This window comes from Cyanistes caeruleus, chromosome 1, assembly GCF_971803275.1.
Source record: "Cyanistes caeruleus chromosome 1, bCyaCae1.hap1.1, whole genome shotgun sequence".
Lineage (NCBI taxonomy): Eukaryota > Metazoa > Chordata > Aves > Passeriformes > Paridae > Cyanistes > Cyanistes caeruleus.
In genome coordinates, this window is record NC_141701.1 from 152,257,724 (window position 1) to 152,275,788 (window position 18,065).

Consider the following 18,065-nt stretch of genomic DNA (forward strand, 5'->3'; position numbering starts at 1 on the left):
GGGAAGGAATCGCAGCACCAAAGTGCCTGTGGGGCATGGAAAGGGCAGGGGCTTGTTCATACCCACAATATTTCATCATTTGGGATGCAGGGAGGTGCTGGTGTACAGGGCTGGAGCAGCCTGGGACAGTGGGAGGTGTCCCTGCCATGGCAGGGGTGGCTCTGGATGGGCTTTAAGGTCCCTCCAACCCAAACCAGTCTGGGATCCTCTGCTCACTTCTCCCCTTGGAAGTTAATATTTCACCTCAGTTTCCCCTGGGAAGTGATGCCAGGCCTGCATTTTGACAGGCTGAGGAGTGACAACATCTACATAAAACCTTATTCTTTTTGACATTTCCCCTGTGCCTCATAAAATCCTGGAATGGTTTGGGTTGGAAGGGAATGTAAGGATTATCCAGAGCCACCCCAGCCATGGCAGGGACACCTCTGTCACTGTCCCAGGCTGCTCCAAACCCATCCAGCCTGGCTTTGGGCACTGCCAGGGATCCAGGGAATGGATAAATTGCTTTTTTCCTGCAACTTTAGATTCATGTTTTTAGCACCATGTAAAATAAGGAACGTTTGGGTTCGATGGAGCTGATTTGGAAATGATGAGGGGAAGCTGCTGGCAGGTGCAGAATTGAGAGGATGGGAATGAAAACCATTGAAAGTTGCCCCATTTGTTGGGCCTGATCCTCTCAAACTGGGGTTCCTCCATCAGTGTTTGGATGGGGAGCAGTGCTGGAGCCGAGGATGAGTTAATTAGCGCCTGACTAATTAGCGTGGTGGCCTGGGAACACGTGTAACGGGCTGGGCTGGGAATGTCTTGCAGAGGAAAAGGAGGCAGAGGAGAACAAGGAGAACGTGGATGGCAGCAAGGACAAAGAGGCCGAGGCTGGGAAGAAGAAAGTGGAACACGAGATCTCGGAAGGGAACGTGGCCACAGCTGCAGCTGCTGCCTTGGCCTCTGCTGCCACCAAAGCCAAGGTTGGTGCTGTCCCAACACCCTGGGCTTGGCTCCCAGAGCCTGGAGAGCTCCTTGGTGCCAGAGCAGTTCACCCCCTGAGCCCTGACACCTCCCAGCAGCACAAGTGCTGCCTTAATTTCTCCTGCCCGAGCCCCCCCCCCGAGGGAGATAACGACCGGTGTTAATTAAGCAGCTCCCTGGGTGATGCTGAACTGGAGGAACACCCCTAAGGAACAGCCCCAAAATGTGTGTGACTTGTTGGCAAGGCTTTTGGCTGCAGTGCTGAGGGGCACAGAGCCTTTGCTGGCCTGTTCTGCTGGCCCAGGGCTCCACACAAACCCCTGGGCTCTGTCTGGAGCAGGCACAGAGGGCTCTTCACTCCTGGCACTGCAGCTTTCACAGACACCTCAGTGATTTTGTGTTTGTTAAAAGCACGTTGGTGTCTCCCCTTCAGCTCCTGTTTGTGTGTGGTCTCTAATGAGCTGTGTTGAATCAGCTTTTCTTTACCCTGTAATTACTAATTGCACGTTGTCTCGCCTTTCCTCCTCGCAGGAGCCACGCTGCTTTCACTGCTTTTAGAGTATCTTTTTCAAATCTGTTTTCTCTTTACTAATTCCTTTGGATTCAGGTTTTAATTTGGGTTTTTTAATGGCTCTTGGGTTCAGTGCCACATTCCACATCCACCTGCTTGATAGAAACCAAGAGCCATGGATGGTGTTTATTCCTGATGGGTTTCCGTGGATGGAATGAGGTGCTGTGTGTTCTGTTAACTTTCCCACTCTGATCTTTCAACTTCAGACTTTTTCCCCAGGGTGAGGGTGGTGGGTGATGTCCTGTGCAGTCCCTCCTTTTGAATCCAGGAGTTGGAGGATATTTCAGTTCTTACCTTTCAGACCAGGCTGTAAAACCCTGCATGGCAGACAACTCCAGACTAAAAATCCCAAACTGCAGGCAAAGCTGAGGTTGAGTGTTTTGGTGAAGTGCAGAGGCCAGAGCAGCTCCCTTGTGCATCCCTTGGCTCCTGAGGGTGACTCTCAGCTCATCACACCCACAGATACCCTCATCCAAGCTGGAAAAACCTGTATCTGTGTGAGGAGACATGAAATTTAGTCAGTGTTTTATGGAAGGCCAGTTCTCCAAATGAAGATGAGCTGCTGCTCTCCTTCCTCTGGAGATAACGAGATGGAGGGAGCAGGGACCTGGCTGGTGGCACTTTTCATTATGGCACTAATAATGTTCTGGAAGAGCTTCAGCTTTCCATTACAGGGAAAAATGTATTGTAATTAGGAGGTTGACACTTCAGAGTAGAATTCAGGTTCAACAGGGATTTCTCTTCCCACTCACATAAAAATCCAGACAATATTAGAGCTTTGGGTGGTCTGTGTCTTGTCTGAGGGAGTAATTAAACTCTTCATCATAAACTCCAGGCCTGCTCATGTGAAAAGCTGTTTTCCTTAGGATTTGATATCAGAAGAATATTGCAGGTGGATTCTGAGTGAAGGCAGGGGTTAAAGACAAGTGATTGAAACGGGGGTTTTGTTTGTTTGGGGTATTTTTTCCTTTGGTATTTTTTCTTTTGGGATCAGTGGCTCCCAGAAGTTGAGTTGTGCTGTTTGAGAAATGGTGAACGTGAATGTTCAGGGTGAGACCCTGTATTTCATACACACCAGCAATTTCAATGTGTTTTTACAGGTTCTGAACAAACAGAGTTAAATTTTAAGTTCCTTCTGCTCGTTTTCCTCTCAGTGGACACCCAGTGTGAGCTGCTTTTCCCTTTCTGTTCAGAGGGATCCCTGATGGATCCTGGCCTGTGCTGCTCCTTCTCTGCTCCAGCTGGGACTGAGCTGCAAGCTTGTGCTCTTGATGCATCACTTCCCCTTCCCAGAACAACTGTTGTGCTCCCAGTTTGACCTCCTGCCAGCCACTGATCCCCCCAGATTCCTGCTGGAGGTGGCTGGGACTGAGGAGATCATTCCTGGAAGCTGCTGATGCCAGCGATGCAGCAGAGCTCCAGGAGAGCTGGAGAGGGGCTGGGGATGTGGGATGGAGGGACAGGACACAGGGAATGGCTCCCAGGGCCAGAGGGCAGGCTGAGATGAAGATTGGGAAGGAATTCCTGGTTCTGAGGGTGGGCAGGCCCTGGCACAGGTGCCCAGAGCAGCTGGGGCTGCCCCTGGATCCCTGGCAGTGCCCAGGGCCAGGCTGGATGGGTTTGGAGCACCTGGGACAGTGGAAGGTGTCCCTGCCATGGCAGAGGTGACTCTGGATGGGCTTTAAAGTCCTTCCAACCCAAACCATTCATGCATTCCATGACTTTTTTATAGCATCACTTAGGCTGGAAAAGCCCTTTAGGATCACTTGCTCATTTATGACTCAGGGCTGGTGCAGTGATGGGTTTATCAGGCATTTCAAATTACCACTGAATTTGTGTTCCTGACTTTCTGGAGGGATTTGTCCTCTGCCCACAGAAAACTCTGGGTAATCCCAGGCTGAGGAGACTCTTTGAGTCTCTCTAGGAAAAACTTCAGGGATCATTTCCTTTCCAAGGTGTATTTTGAGACTCATCCTTTACCTAATCATGTGCCTTGATTAGCCCTTGATCCCATTTCATTATTAAAATTGCACATGTGAAACAGAGTGAAAGGTTTGGTAGAAGGCTCTGTAGCACCAGGTGATTTCCTCACTCTGGATTTCATACTGATGAGTTTATTTTACTAAACAGTGTTAGATGACATGAAATTTCCTGTTCTGTCAGCTTTGTTTCGTTATTTTGTGTGCAGCACTTTGGTCACTTTTGGAACAGCTGCTGGAATTTCCCAGGGATGTGGTGTTGGATGAGCTCGAGGTCACTCTGCTTCTCTCAGACCTGATTTGAAATTCACTTTAGAGACTCAGGAGTGCATTTACCCACATTTACTGAGCCCTCCTGCACAGCTGGTGGCTCAGGGAGGTGAACCTTGTCAAATGGCACAGGTTTGAGAAATTCTGATTATATTCAGAGTTCTAGGGAGGTTTTTAGTGCTGCTTTCCTCCAGCTCAGTGTTTGGGGCCCAGCTCCCTCTGTAGGAGTCTGTTTGCAGCTGGGGCTGGATGAGCTCCAGCTTTTCCTTTTTTTTCCTTTTTTTCCTTTTTTCCTTCCTGCCCTCAGCCCTCACCTTTCCCTTCTGGCAGCCCAGGACGTGTCAGGATGCAGAGCCCCCCAGGCAGGGCATGGCTGGGTGCATTCTCAGGGTGCTCTCGTTGTGAGCTGCAAGCTTTTAACAAAAATGAGGAAAGGCATCATGGCTTGTCACTCTCTGGGGGTGTGAAACCCTTCCATGGCTGTATCCAATATCTATACACAGCTCTCTGGTGTTGTTTATGTGTGGATATAAATGGGATGAAGTTAATCAATTCAAAACAGATTTGAGAAAAATCTGTTTTCCCAGCAAAGAGGTGGCAGTGCCATCTCCCTGCTTTGGGGTTGTTCTGGGTCACATTCTGGGTGTGTGTGTCCTGCTGGCAGCTTTTGGGTGACCCCACTGAGCAGAGCCTCCTCCCTCATCTTCATTCCCACTGGAGGGCTTCGAGGCAGAGCTCTGAGCATCCTCCACACCTCCTGTATGAAACCTTCACACCTCTTTATTTGATTAAAACCTTAATAATCGTCCAAGGGCCTCTGGTTCCCAGCACAAGATTTATAATTCCCTGGTTTCTGTCCAGAAGTGGGACAGGATGGCTGAAGCTGGCTGGTTCCCTCCTCTCCAAGCCCCTGTTGTTCCCAGTGTCACAGAACAACCCCTGTGCTTCCTCCCCAGCACCTGGCAGCTGTGGAGGAGAGGAAAATCAAGTCCCTGGTGGCTCTTCTGGTGGAGACCCAGATGAAGAAGCTGGAGATAAAACTTCGCCATTTTGAGGAGCTGGAAACCATCATGGACCGGGAGAAAGAGGCAGTAAGTGGGAATTTGGGAATAAATCTCTCACTGCAAAGATCTGTGTGCCAACACCTGCAAAACCAGCAGCTCCTCTCCTCCTTTCCCCCTTCCTTCCCCCTTCCTTCCCCCTTCCTTCCCCCTTCCTTCCCCCTTCCTTCCCCCTTCCTTCCCCCTTCCTTCCCCCTTCCTTCCCCCTTCCTTCCCCCTTCCTTCCCCCTTCCTTCCCCCTTCCTTCCCCCTTCCTTCCCCCTTCCTTCCCCCTTCCTTCCCCCTTCCTTCCCCCTTCCTTCCCCCTTCCTTCCCCCTTCCTTCCCCCTTCCTTCCCCCTTCCTTCCCCCTTCCTTCCCCCTTCCTTCCCCCTTCCTTCCCCCTTCCTTCCCCCTTCCTTCCCCCTTCCTTCCCCCTTCCTTCCCCCTTCCTTCCCCCTTCCTTCCCCCTTCCTTCCCCCTTCCTTCCCCCTTCCTTCCCCCTTCCTTCCCCCTTCCTTCCCCCTTCCTTCCCCCTTCCTTCCCCCTTCCTTCTCCCTTCCTTCCCCCAGGGGCGTGGGAGCCCTCTCCTCCTCCATCCAGTGTTTCCTCTATTCCACAAGCAGCACCCTGGGGGTGTCCTGGCTTTGCTCCCTCACCCTTCCCACATGGATTGTGTCTGACCTGGGAACAGCTTTTCCCTGGAAGGGGTGGAAGTTTTCCTTCCCTGGGGGAGGGAGCCAGCCCTGCCTGCCCTCGCCCCTGACCCCTCTGAGCAGAGGGGTCCAAGGAGGTGGCTCAGGATTTGGGAGCATTCTGAGGGGATGGGGAAGGCCTGGAAGTGGGATGTGGAGGTGGAAGGGGGATGCTCAGGAGTGGCAGCCTGGCTTTGTGGTGATGATGATGGCTTTGCCTGAGCTGGGAAGGCAGCAGCAGCTCCAGGAGAGGGGAGGAGTGAGGTCAGGACATGGAGAGGAGCTGTCTGGGCCTGGATTACTCAGGAACTACGAGCAGTTGTGTCACGTGTAGGGCCAGAGGCTCTGGGGAAGTGTTTCCTCTCCGGCTGAAAGATGGCTCCAAATCTCATCTTTATCAGAATTGACACTTTTTAATTTCATTTTTCTGGGTTTTTGCTGCCTCATTTTTGAGAGTAGCCAGTCGCTATGGATGGGTTGAAGATTCAACCTGGATTTTGTTGATTGATAATTCCAGGGATTCCCACGTTTGCCCTTCTGTGTGAATTTAATGGAATTACACCCCCATTTGGCATTGATGGAATCCTGTCTCAGGCTGGAAGGGACATGAGGTGCAGCTCCTGCTCCTCACAGCAGCTGAAAATAAACCATGAGCATCATGCAGGCATTCCCTGGGCTCTGGTGCCGTGGCCACATCCCTGGGGAGCCCGGCCACCCTCTCCATGGGGAACCTCCTTTGCAATCCAGAGCTCCCCCTGATCACACTGATGGGCTTTGACAGGATGGGGACTTCTCTTGGAGCAGGATGTCAGCAGGAATTTCTGGATTTCTCCACATCCTCCACCATCTCAGTCTGTGTGTGATTGGCAGCTCAGGAAATGGACCCATCTCTTTTGGAAAGGTTCCCTGCAGATTCTTTCTTTGGGGGATATATTCCATTAGTGACAGGGAAGTTGTTTTTTTTTTTCCTCCTTTTTGAGGCATATGACATTTCCCTTTTTAAAAATGTGCATACCGATTTTCCCCTTGGCTTCCTGGTGCTTAAATTCGGGCTTTTCACCTGTCATTGTGGATATTTAGTGGAATAATTAAAGCAGAAAAACCTCCTTGCTGCCACTGCACACTGTGCCTGGCTTTTCCTTGCAGGGAAGGAGCAGGGATATGGTGAGTGTTGACAGGAATCAGTGCTGCAGACTGGAGGGTGTTACATTTCAGGCAAAACACATTTATTTGTGTTTGAGCTGAGCAGTGCTGAGTGTGGGAAACCTGGGCCTGTTGGTGGAGCTTTGCCCATTAGAATTTCTAATGGCACTTGAAGCTTTGCTGCTTCTGTTCAGGGAGGAATCCCTGAGGTTGGAAAAGCCCTCCCAGCAAGTGGAGCCCAATGTCCAAATCCCCACCTTGTCCCCAGCCCAGGTCACTGAGGGTGGACACCTCCAGGGATGGGCACTCCAGATCTTTCTGGACATTCCAGACCTTTCCTGGGCACTCCAAACCTTTCCTGGGCACTCCAAACCTTTCCTGGACACTCCAAACCTTTCCTGGGCACTCCAAACCTTCCTGGACATTCCAGACCTTTCTGGACACTCCAGACCTTTCCTGGGCTCTCCAAACCTTCCTGGGCACTCCAAACCTTTCCTGTGTTCTCCAAACCTTTCCTGAGCACTCCAAACCTTTCCTGGGCACTCCAGACCTTTCCTGGGCACTCCAAACCTTTCCTGGGCACTCCAAACCTTTCCTGGGCACTCCAGACCTTTCCTGGGCACTCCAAACCTTTCCTGTGTTCTCCAAACCTTTCCTGGGCACTCCAGACCTTTCCTGGGCACTCCAAACCTTTCCTGGGCACTCCAAACCTTCCTGGGCACTCCAGACCTTTCCTGGGCACTCCAGACCTTTCCTGGGCACTCCAAACCTTTCCTGGGCACTCCAAACCTTTCCTGAGCACTCCAGACCTTCCTGAGCACTCCAGACCTTCCTGGGCACTCCAAACCTTTCCTGGGCTCTCCAAACCTTTCCTGGGCACTCCAAACCTTCCTGGGCACTCCAGACCTTTCCTGGGCACTCCAAACCTTTCCTGGGCTCTCCAAACCTTCCTGGGCACTCCAGACCTTTCCTGGACACTCCAAACCTTTCCTGGGCACTCCAAACCTTTCCTGGGCACTCCAGACCTTTCCTGGGCACTCCAGACCTTTCCTGGGCACTCCAGACCTTTCCTGGGCACTCCAAACCTTTCCTGGGCTCTCCAAACCTTCCTGGGCACTCCAGACCTTTCCTGGACACTCTAAACCTTTCCTGGGCTCTCCAAACCTTTCCTGGGCACTCCAAACCTTTCCTGGGCTCTCCAAACCTTTCCTGGGCACTCCAAACCTTTCCTGGACTCTCCAAACCTTTCCTGGGCACTCCAAACCTTTCCTGGACTCTCCAAACCTTTCCTGGGCAGCCCCTGCCAAGGCCTGAGCCCCCTTTCCATGGGGAAATTCCTGCTGAAAGGCAGTTCTGTGCTGGAGATGCAGCTGTAGCACACTGAGGTGTGTATGAGTGACCAGCAGGTGCTTGTGCAGCACCTTGGCAGCAGCACAGGAACAGGTGCTGGGTATTGGGGATTGTCACAGCCAGAAGCAGCTCCCTGAATTCCAGCTGATCTCCTGAGCAGGGACACTGCAGGACAGGCTCCAGCAGAGGCCACAGAGATGTTGAGGGCTCTGGAGCGTCTCTGGTGAGCAGAGACTGCGGGAGCTGGGCCTGGGCAGTCTGGAGAAGGGAAAGGCTCAGAGGGGATCCCATCCATCCACACAAATCTCTCCAGCTGGGCCAGGAGAAGGGGCCACACCCTGCCCAGAGCCAGGAGCCAAGCAGCAGTGGCCACAGAGCAGAGGGCAGCAAGCTGCAGCTGAGCAGGAGGAAGAGGCTGGAACAGCTGCCCAGGGGGGCCTGGAGTCTCTGGACACATCCCTGTGTCACCTGCTGCAGCTCACCCTGCCCTGGGGGATCTCCAGAGCCTCCCAGCCCAGGCTCTCGGGGGTTCTGGGGCAGCTGAAGGTTCTCAGCCTCACTCCTCATTCCAGCTGCAGCAACATCTCAGACTGCAGTGCAGCTGGAGGTTTCTGATGGAGTTCCCACAGGAAAATGTGTTACTGGAAAAGGATGTTTTTATCCCAGTCTGGGATTGTGGGTGAGATGGTGACAGAGCCTGCTGCTGAACCAGGCTTTGGGCTCTGTGCTAGAGCCCAGGCTTGAACTTGGCTCAGCTTTAACACCAACTCACGTTAGAGCTTTTATTTTTGTGCTTTTTTTCCTCTGTCCAGCTGTCTTTCCTCATCCCAAGCACAGGAATTGTGCAGAAGGGAAGTTCTCCCTGGTTTTTCTTACTCAAATGTGAATTTTCAGGCACTGGCTGCTGTTTGGGCATCCTTGCAAAGACTCTTTTAAACTGTAGCAGGATTGGGTGCCACGAAGAGAGCAAAGCAGGGCCACAAAAGGGTCTCAAAGGAATAAAAAAGTGTTGCCTGAGCTTTTGTTTGGGGTCATTTGCAGGAATTCCTCTCCCAGCTGTCTGCCACCTCGGGAATGTTTCCCCACACGCCCCATTTCCCCGTGGGGTGGATGGATGGGGCGCTTCCCTCGGCGTATCAGAGTGTCCAGGGGAGAAAGGAGCCAGGGCAGCGTGAATGATGTGAGTGATGTGAGTGATGTGAAAGATGTGAATGATGCCATTGTGGGCCCGCAGCAGCCACCCCACCCCAGCCAGGAGAATCTTTAATTCATGAGCTCAGCCCATCTGGGGCTGCTGAATGGCGCCTCTGTGGAGCTCCCTTCCTGCTCCCCAGCCCTGCCAGCACCGACTACTGAGGCAGCTTTGGGATTTTTGGAGAACTCGTGCTAGGTGAGAGTCTCCTTGGCAACCTGCTTTTCAGCTGAATGGCAGAGTCTACCTTAAAACACTCGTTAAATATTTGTAAACGAGTCACGCAAGCCCCGCTCCGGTTGGCCAAGAGGAATAATGTGGGAATATTCCTTAAATAAGTCAAATATCACTTCCTTCACCAGAACACACATCCATCATGCAAATACCCAGTGGCAGGAAATGCTTTCTGTAGCTTTTTTTTTTTTTGTCTTTTCGTGGAATCTCAGACTGGTTTGGGTTGCATCTTCTGGATCATCCAGTTCCACCCAAGGTAGGGGCACCTTCCCTAGAGCAGGTTGCTCAGGTCTCACTCTCTACATGACTTCATAATTAATCAAAGTATTTGATGTTAATTGGCCTAAATGACATGAGTTTTTTTACATAAGCTCCTAATAGCACAATCACTGGTGTCTGGCTGCTGTGACATCCAGTTCCTGCACTCAGAGGATGGAGAAGGCTCCTGCCTGTGATCCAGAGGATGGAGAAGGATCCTGCCTGGTTGGGGTTAGGGTCCCTGAGCTCCTGGAGCTTCACACACGTTCTGCTTGGGGCTCACCCAGAAATTCCCTGAGATTCCTGTTCTCCCTCATTCCAACACGCAGGAAAGGTGGAGAGAAAAGCCCCAGTTTCTCCCAGAGCTGTGTTAGGGCTGAGCTGTGTGTGCAGAGCTCAGTGAGGGCCCAGCTGTGCTGCTGAGAGGTTTTGGGACACAACAAGGTGAGTTCATGTAGAAAAAGCTGCGGAGCCTTTCCCAGAACCTGCTGCAAGCAGGCACAGGACAGCAGTTTGATTTGGGTTTGGTGGGGCTGGGATGAGAGGCTCATTCCAAGGCCAGGCAGGGATTGTCAGGAGCCTGTTTGAAATGCACCATCCCTAACCCAGCTCTGCCTTCTGTCCCGTTCCTGGCACAGCTGGAGCAGCAGAGGCAGCAGCTGCTGACGGAGCGCCAGAACTTCCACATGGAGCAGCTCAAGTACGCCGAGCTAAGGGCTCGCCAGCAAATGGAGCAGCAGCACAGCCAGAACCCCCAGCAGCCCCACCAGCACCCCAGCGGGCCTGGCATGGCCCCTCTGGGGACACCAGCCCACCCTGGGCTGCTGCCCCACCAGCAGCCCCCGCCATACCCCATGATGCACCACCAGATGCCACCTCCTCACCCACCTCAGCCAGGTGAGAGCCAGCAGAGGGGGATCCCTGCCCTGAATCCCTGAGGAGCTGCCCCAGGGGCTGTGGGTGGTGTGGGTTACTGGTTTATAATGGTTTCCAGTCAGGCATGGCTGGCTGAAAGGATGAGCTTTGCTCGTTGTGCAGTTTCATTACAGAGCTCTCATCCCCATTCCAGATGTGTGGGGAGGAGGGTGGGAACCCCAAAGGTGAGGAATGAGGGAGGGCCAGGCTCCCCCAGCAGCACCAGGGTGGGAGGCAGTGGGCACAAAGAGGAGGAATTCCTTCCAGCCCCAGGAAAACCCTTTTTTCCCTGGAGGCTCATCGGGAGCAGGTCCTCCAGCAGGGCTGGGAGTCCTGCCTGGGACAGCCAAGCTCTAAAGTGAAATGTGAAACTGCCCCAAGCACTTCCAGATGTTTCCAGGTTATTTGTGTTTCCTTGGGCTTGTTTTATACTTGGTGATCTGAGCAGATGCTCCTTTAAAACCAATCCCCCCTCAAGTTCTCCAGTTCCTGGCACACCAAACCATGTTCAGAAATGAAGGATGAGGACTGGGACAAGCAGCAGAGGCAGGGAGCTCCTGAAGGAGCTTCCTTTGGCAGGAGACCTGACTGTGAGAGGTTCCTGGATGTGTTTGATGCCAGGGGAGGGTCAGCTGGGCTGGGCTGGTCCAGCCTCTCCTGCTGGGTGTCTCCAGGAGCAGGTGATCAGGTGATGGTGGGAACTGGCAGCTTTTACCTGCTAAAGGTTGTTGGAATGGGAATTTAAAATCAAGTAACGGTGTCTGGCACGTGGGAAGCTGGCTGGGGGACAGGATACAGCCAAGGATGAGCTTGATCAAAACCTGCTCCAGAAGAACACCTGATCAGTTATTAGCCAAAAATATTCGGGAAGATTTTTCATGGGCAGCTGCTGAAGAAGCTGGAAAGTTTGGGTGTCATAATCCAGATGGAACATGGCAACAGGAAGCTGCAGGAACTTGAGTTTTCCCCTTGAGACAAAAAGTGTTTGGTTTGGGAAGGAGCAGAAGGGCACAGGAAAACATCAGGATTTGCAGGTGAGGAGAATGGGAAGTATCTAATCCAAATGGATCTGCAGAGTAATCAAAGATTCAGCAGGTGCAGAGAACTGGAGACTGGGCAGGAGGGGAAGAGTTGTCTGGTGAGGCTCAGGGAGTTCCTGGGTTTACTGTGGACAGAAATCCCTGGGACTGTCTGGGAGCTGTTTGTTTTTTGCTGGAATTGGATTGGGAGTGTGATAAAACATGGTCTAGTTTTAAATTTAACATCCTGGCTCTGGGGGTCTGTTGTGGGGTGAGGACAGCTCAGGGCTGCTCACGTGGCCATGAGGGAATAACCTGGAAAGGGAAAAGTGGGAAATGAGGAGAGAGGGAAGGAGGGAATCCTGGCACATCCATAGCCAGCTCTCCCTGCCACGCTGCAGTGGAGACTGGGACAAGATGAAAGCATTGTTGCATTTCTTCACTGACAGCTCCTTCCAGCTCTGCATTCCTCCCCTCCCGGAGCAGGGACAGGGAATGGGCTCTGGTAATTAGCCAGAACATCTCTCTTTCAGGTTTGATTAAAGCAATCTATAGATTGACTTTTCCAGCAGCACCTCCCCTGGCTCCAGCATCCAGAGCTCATTCCACACCTCCAGATCTGCCCTCACCTCCTGGCAGTTCTCTGGTTCGATGCTTTTGTAAAGGGAGGAATTTGAGGCCTGCTCAAAGTTTGGAGCAAACCCCTCTGTGTCCCCAGCCATGGCTGGTTTTGCCTGGAAGGCAGAGGAGGTTCATTCCCCCGAGTTCTCCAGAGCTTTGTTAGGAATGCCTGGGAAGCCCACGGGTCCCAAAAGCTCTGTGGCTGCACAGTGGAGTTTTTCTGATTTGGAGAGAAAATGGCAAACTGGTGAACTTCAGCTTGTTGATCCCACACCTGGGAGTTCCCTCGGTGGATCTGCCCCGAGTCTCCTGCAGCCTTGGTGGAGATCCCAAAATCTGCTGAGCGTGAGGAGATTGTGGAGTCCTGGAATGGTTTGGGTTGGACCTTGAAAATCACCCAGAGCCAGCCCTGCCATGGCAGGGACACCTTCACTGCCCCAGGCTGCTCCAAACCCCGTCCAGCCTGGCCAGAGGAATCCCCCAAAGCCCTGAGAATGTTCCAGAAGCACCAGGGGGGCAGCTGGGCTGGCAATTCCTGCTCAGCTGCTCTCAGCTGGCCAGCTTTCCCTGCAGCCCTGCCTCAGTGCTCACTGCTGGTGTCACACAGGTCCTGACCTCAGCACCAGCTCAAGGGGCCACCCTGAGCCCAGCCTGGGAGGGCCTGACAGGAGCTGAAAGGATGGGGAGCAAAGGCAGGAAAGGATCTGAGATGGCATTTGGAGAGGGAAGAGAGGAGGATGAATTCCTGCTCACAGCTTGCCTGGGCTCGGGGGCAGAAGCAGTAAAGTTGAGCTCTTACCTAAAAGCTAAAAGTGAAGCTTTTCCCAAAAATAGGGTTTTTAGCTCAGATGTCAGTCTGGACCTGGTGGTGGGGAACATCTCCAGCCAAGGGTCACCCACTTCTCCTTGGCATGGCCATGTCTGGCTCTGCTGGACCATAGAATTCGTTTTCCCTGAGCCCATTTTGTTCTCCTCTTTGCCCTGGAATTAAAACTTTTAAAATAGGAAAACCAAGTTAGAATTTGGATTCCAATTTCACTGTGAAAAGCTGCACCTTGTCATTGTAATGGGAAATAAAATTCCCTGTTTCTTCCCATGGTACCACTTTTGGCACTTCATTGATTTCTCTTCAAGCTCTGGGCTGGTGATCAGTGGGATGAGAGCTCCTGCTGTGGAATACGAGAAACTTCTGGAAATTCTTGGAGGAAGAGAGGTAGCTGGGAATTAGTAGCTGTCATTATTAACTCTTCCTTCAGGTGGGATTTTCACCTGGTAAATAATTTCTGACCTGAGGCAGAAATGGAGTGAGGAGGGTGGGATACACTTCCCACCACAGCTGGATGAGCAGCTTTAATAACCTTTCCCCTGATATATTTTACCTCATTTTCTGTCAGTGGTTGAAATACTCAAAAAAAAGTCTTTGTCAGGAATTTTGGGCCTGGGGGTTTTTCAGCTGCTGAGCATTTCATTTTTTGTGAGTTTAAATTAAGTTGCTGGATGTTATTTGCTTCCTTATCGTGCTGTTGATGATTCCAGGGGGCTTTTTGGGTACAGAAAGGATTTTGAGTTCCCTTCCTTTAGGTGAATATTCCCCAGCAGCTGCCAGTGCTTCCAGTTTCTCCATCAGATGTGCAGAGCTTGCTGGGGACGTGCAGGGAGCAGTGGGATGAGAGGAGATCCGAGAACGGGGCTGGAGCTGATCCGTGGCTGTGATTTGGGATTGGAGGTGTCAGGGTGACACAGGAGCATCCACACCACGTTGGGTCTCTCTGCTGCAGTTTGGCTGTTGGAAACCCTGCCCCAGGGAAGAGGTGTTGTGGCTGGAACAGTGAACAGGAGGAGTAAATGTTTGCTGTGGTACAGAATTCCTGGAATCCAGCGGTGAATCACAGCCACACCAGGACAGCGGTGACCGGTGCTGTGCTGGCCTCCCCTCCAGGGGCCTGAGCCTCTCCCTGGGATCCTCTGATCCTCTGGGATGTTTGGTGGAGGATCCTTCCCTCTGGGGAGGGCAGCAGCAGCAGCAGGGAGATGTTCCCAGTGTGTCCTACGTGCTTCCCAGGAGGCAGGGAATGGTGATCCCGGCGCCCTCGGAGGGAGGGGCAGAAATGCTGGATGCCAGTGAAGTGGAAATTCTGCCTCTCCTTCCCCGAGACACGAGGCTAAATGAGTTCTTGTGTTAATTATTCACACTGCTTGGCTGGGGGGGCGGCAGCAGGGAGGGAAGAATGGATTTGCTGTTGGAATATCCCCGCCCGTGGCAGGGGTGGAATGAGATGAGCTTTAGGGTCCCTTCCAACCCAAACCACTCCAGGGTTCCCAAAGCCTGTGAAAGCCATTCCCAGTGGGAAGGAGCACCCCTTGGAGTACCAGCAGGCATTCCCTGGAGCTGTTCTCCTGCAGCAGCAGCAGGGTGGCAGCCAGGCTCATCCCACAGTGCTGCCCTCCAAGGGTCCCTCCTGCACGGAGCCCTGCCTGTGTGCATGGAGCATTCCCTGTGTCCATGGGTTTCCTGTGTCCATGGGTTTCCTGTGTCCATGGGTTTCCTGTGTCCATGGGCTTTCTGTGTCCATGGGCTTTCTGTGTCCAGGGGTTTCCTGTGTCCATGGGCTTTCTGTGTCCAGGGGTTTCCCTGCTCAGAACATTCCCTGTGTCCATGGGCTTTCTGTGTCCAGGGGCGTTCTGTGTCCATGGGCTTTCTGTGTCCATGGGCTTTCTGTGTCCAGGGGTGTTCTGTGTCCAGGGGTGTTCTGTGTCCAGGGGTTTCCCTGATCAGAACATTCCCTGTGTCCATGGGTTTCCTGTGTCCATGGGCTTTCTGTGTCCAGGGGTTTCCTGTGTCCAGGGGTTTCCTGTGTCCAGGGGTTTTCCTGCATGGAGCATTCCCTGTGTCCATGGGTTTCCTGTGTCCATGGGCTTTCTGTGTCCAGGGGTTTTCTGTGTCCAGGGGTTTTCCCTGATCAGAACATTCCCTGTGTCCATGGGTTTCCCTGCACTCCCTCCCTGTGTCCCCGGGTTTTCTCTGCACTCATTCCCTGTGTCCATGTGTTTTCTGTGTCCCTGGGTTTTCCCTGCACTCATTCCCTGTGTCCATGTGTTTTCTGTGTCCCTGGGTTTTCCCTTCACTCATTCCCTGTGTCCATGGGTTTTCTGTGTCCATGGGTTTCCTGTGTCCATGGATTTTCCCTGTGTCCCTGGGTTTCCCTGCACTCATTCCCTGTGTCCATGGGTTTTCTGTGTCCATGGGTTTCCTGTGTCCATGGATTTTCCCTGTGTCCCTGGGTTTCCCTGCTCAGGCCAGGCAGGGAGAGGTGCCGGAGGATTTGGATCAGCTCCAATCCTTGTGCATCACAACAAAACCCCTCTGGCTGCTTATCAGCCCAGTGCTCCTCAAGTGCTGATTTAATAGAGGGAGAGGCTTTTTAATGGAGATAAATACCTTGGAGAGCCTCTAAAGGCAATTCCTCCCCTGTTTCCTGGGAATGTGAGGCTGCATTGGCAGCAGGGGAAGGTGAACCTGCCCAGCCCCTCCGTCTGAGGGGTTTCCAGTCAGTAAAACCTCGTTGTGTTGAACCTTTGGGCTGGATCTCTTCCCACAGCTGCTGTTCCTAAGCTCTCCCCCCTATGTAGGTCACACTTGCACATTTTCTGCTTGAGCCGCTGTCTCGGAGCGCTTTCTCTTGGAAACAGAACGAGTCTGTAGGAGCAGGGCTCTGGTGCTGCCCCGGTGGCAGCGGTGATTTCCCCCTGCTTAATCCCACCCAGGATGGGCTCCTCTCAGCTCGGGGCTTTTGGAGCTGCCATGGCATGGGTTTGTTCCTCTGCCAGCTCCCTAAGCTAATTTTGAGATGAAAATGTCGCATCCCGTGTCAGGAAGGGGAAAAAATGGGCGGCCAAAGGCTCACAAAGAGGAGCTGCAAAGCTCAGGGACAGCTTGAGCAAACCTGCAGCACCCCTTGGTGTTAAACCTCTGAGGTTTAACAGGGAAAAACAGGGACACTCCAAGGTGTGGGAAGGAGGGAGCTTCCCAGTGAGCGTTGCTGGGAGATCTGGAGTTGATTTGGGTTGGAAGGGACATTCAGGATCATCCAGAGCCACCCCAGACATGGCAGGGACACCTCTGTCACTGTCCCAGGCTGCTCCAAACCCCATCCAGCCTGGCCTGGGGCACTGCCAGGGATCCAGGGACACACTTTGCATTCATGACATTTTACAAAGTAGATTTAGTTTCTGTTCAGTGGTGATTTTGGCTCAGCTGGGGTTGATTTGCATATAAAACATCCTTGAATCTTCACGTCCCTGCAGGTTTGTCAGCCTTTCCCTGAAGGAATTCTTGCCCAGTGCTGGAGTTTCACGTGAAGCCACTCACTGTGTAGTAAAGTCTGATTCAGCTTCAGGTGCTTCTGAAGAGGGATTTTAACATTAATCACTTCATTAGTGAGAGAGAATCTCGAAGGCCCGTGGTGTTCAGGGATGGCCAAATCCCTGAGGCTCCTGTCAGGTGGCAGCTCCCAGCCTGGGAATTCCTTGGTTCCCACCTTTCCTGGGCAAACACATCTGTATTGTTCCAGTTTTCATGTTTTTTATTCCCTGATCAACCTGAACTTTGCCAGTGGATGACTCCCCTCATAGAATATCTATATATCTATATCTATCTATCTATATATATATATATCTATATCTATATATCTATTTATCTATATATCTATATATCTATATATCTATATATATCTATATATCTATTTATCTATATATCTATATATCTATATATCTATATATCTATATATCTATATATTTATATATCTAATATCCTTTTCTGCCACAAAGCCTCTGAGTCTTTGGGAGGTTGGAACTGGATGATGTTTCCCAGTGTCCCATTCCTCTGGCCCTGGGAGCCATTCCCTGTGTCCTGTCCCTCCATCCCTTGTCCCCAGCCCCTCTCCAGCTCTCCTGGAGCCCCTTCAGGTCCTCCCCCCCTTGCCTGGGGTTAGGTGTCCATCCCTGTCTCATTAAAACACTGTCCCTCCATGGAAGTGTGTGGAAGGAAATGGAATTGGATAACACCAAACCATCCCTCAGATGAGTTTTTAAAGCATCAACCCCAGCTGGAGGTGCCCAAGGCTGGGTGTTGTAGCTGGAACAGGGAGCTGGTTTGTGAGGAGGAGCAGTGGGATCCTCCCTCCAGGGAATCACAGCAGGAATTCCTGGGCAGCCAATTCCAGCTGTGTGATTTCAGTTCTCCCACCCAATTTATCCGTCAGGTTTCATGGGATGCTCTTTCCAGGGTGGTTTCAGTGCCAGCACTGGGTTTGCCTGTGTTGTCTCCCACTTTTCCCTCGTGATTCCAGGTGCCCCTGGCCCTTCCTGAGGGGTTGAAAAGGCATTTCCTGGGAGTGTGGGGCACGGGAGGAGCCGCCTGTGAGGCTCTGCAGGGAGCACAGCCCCCATGGCTCTCCCTGCGGCTCTCCAGGGCTCACCCCGCTGTCTGTCCCTCCTCTGCAGGTCAGATGCTCCCTGGACAGCCCATGGCAGGCAGGATGATGTCCTCCAGCATCCACCCCAGCCCTGGGGCTGCCCCACCCGGCAGCACCCCACCGCTGGGGCACCCCATGGCCGGGAACCTCATCGGGCCCCGCGTGCCGCTGGCAGCTCCCAACGGAATGTGTAAGTGTCCTGGGGTGATCCTGGGGTTCCTCTGCTGCTGGAAACATCCTGGGGTGATCCTGGGGTTCCTCTGCTGCTGGAAACATCCTGGGGTGATCCTGGGGTTCCTCTGCTGCTGGAATCATCCTGGGGTGATCCTGGGGTTCCTC

General features: G+C 52.6%; 1 protein-coding gene across 1 annotated transcript in view; it reads left to right on the plus strand.

Annotated features, from left to right (window-relative positions):
- The window catches only part of SMARCC1 (SWI/SNF related BAF chromatin remodeling complex subunit C1), a 70,927-nt gene that overhangs the window by 46,484 nt on the left and 6,378 nt on the right, over positions 1–18,065 (plus strand). Inside the window, exons 24-27 of the mRNA XM_086852365.1 lie at positions 811–965; positions 4,743–4,877; positions 10,336–10,594; positions 17,755–17,916. Of these exons, the coding sequence (XP_086708491.1) occupies positions 811–965; positions 4,743–4,877; positions 10,336–10,594; positions 17,755–17,916 (711 nt within the window). The remainder of the gene's footprint in view (positions 1–810; positions 966–4,742; positions 4,878–10,335; positions 10,595–17,754; positions 17,917–18,065) is intronic.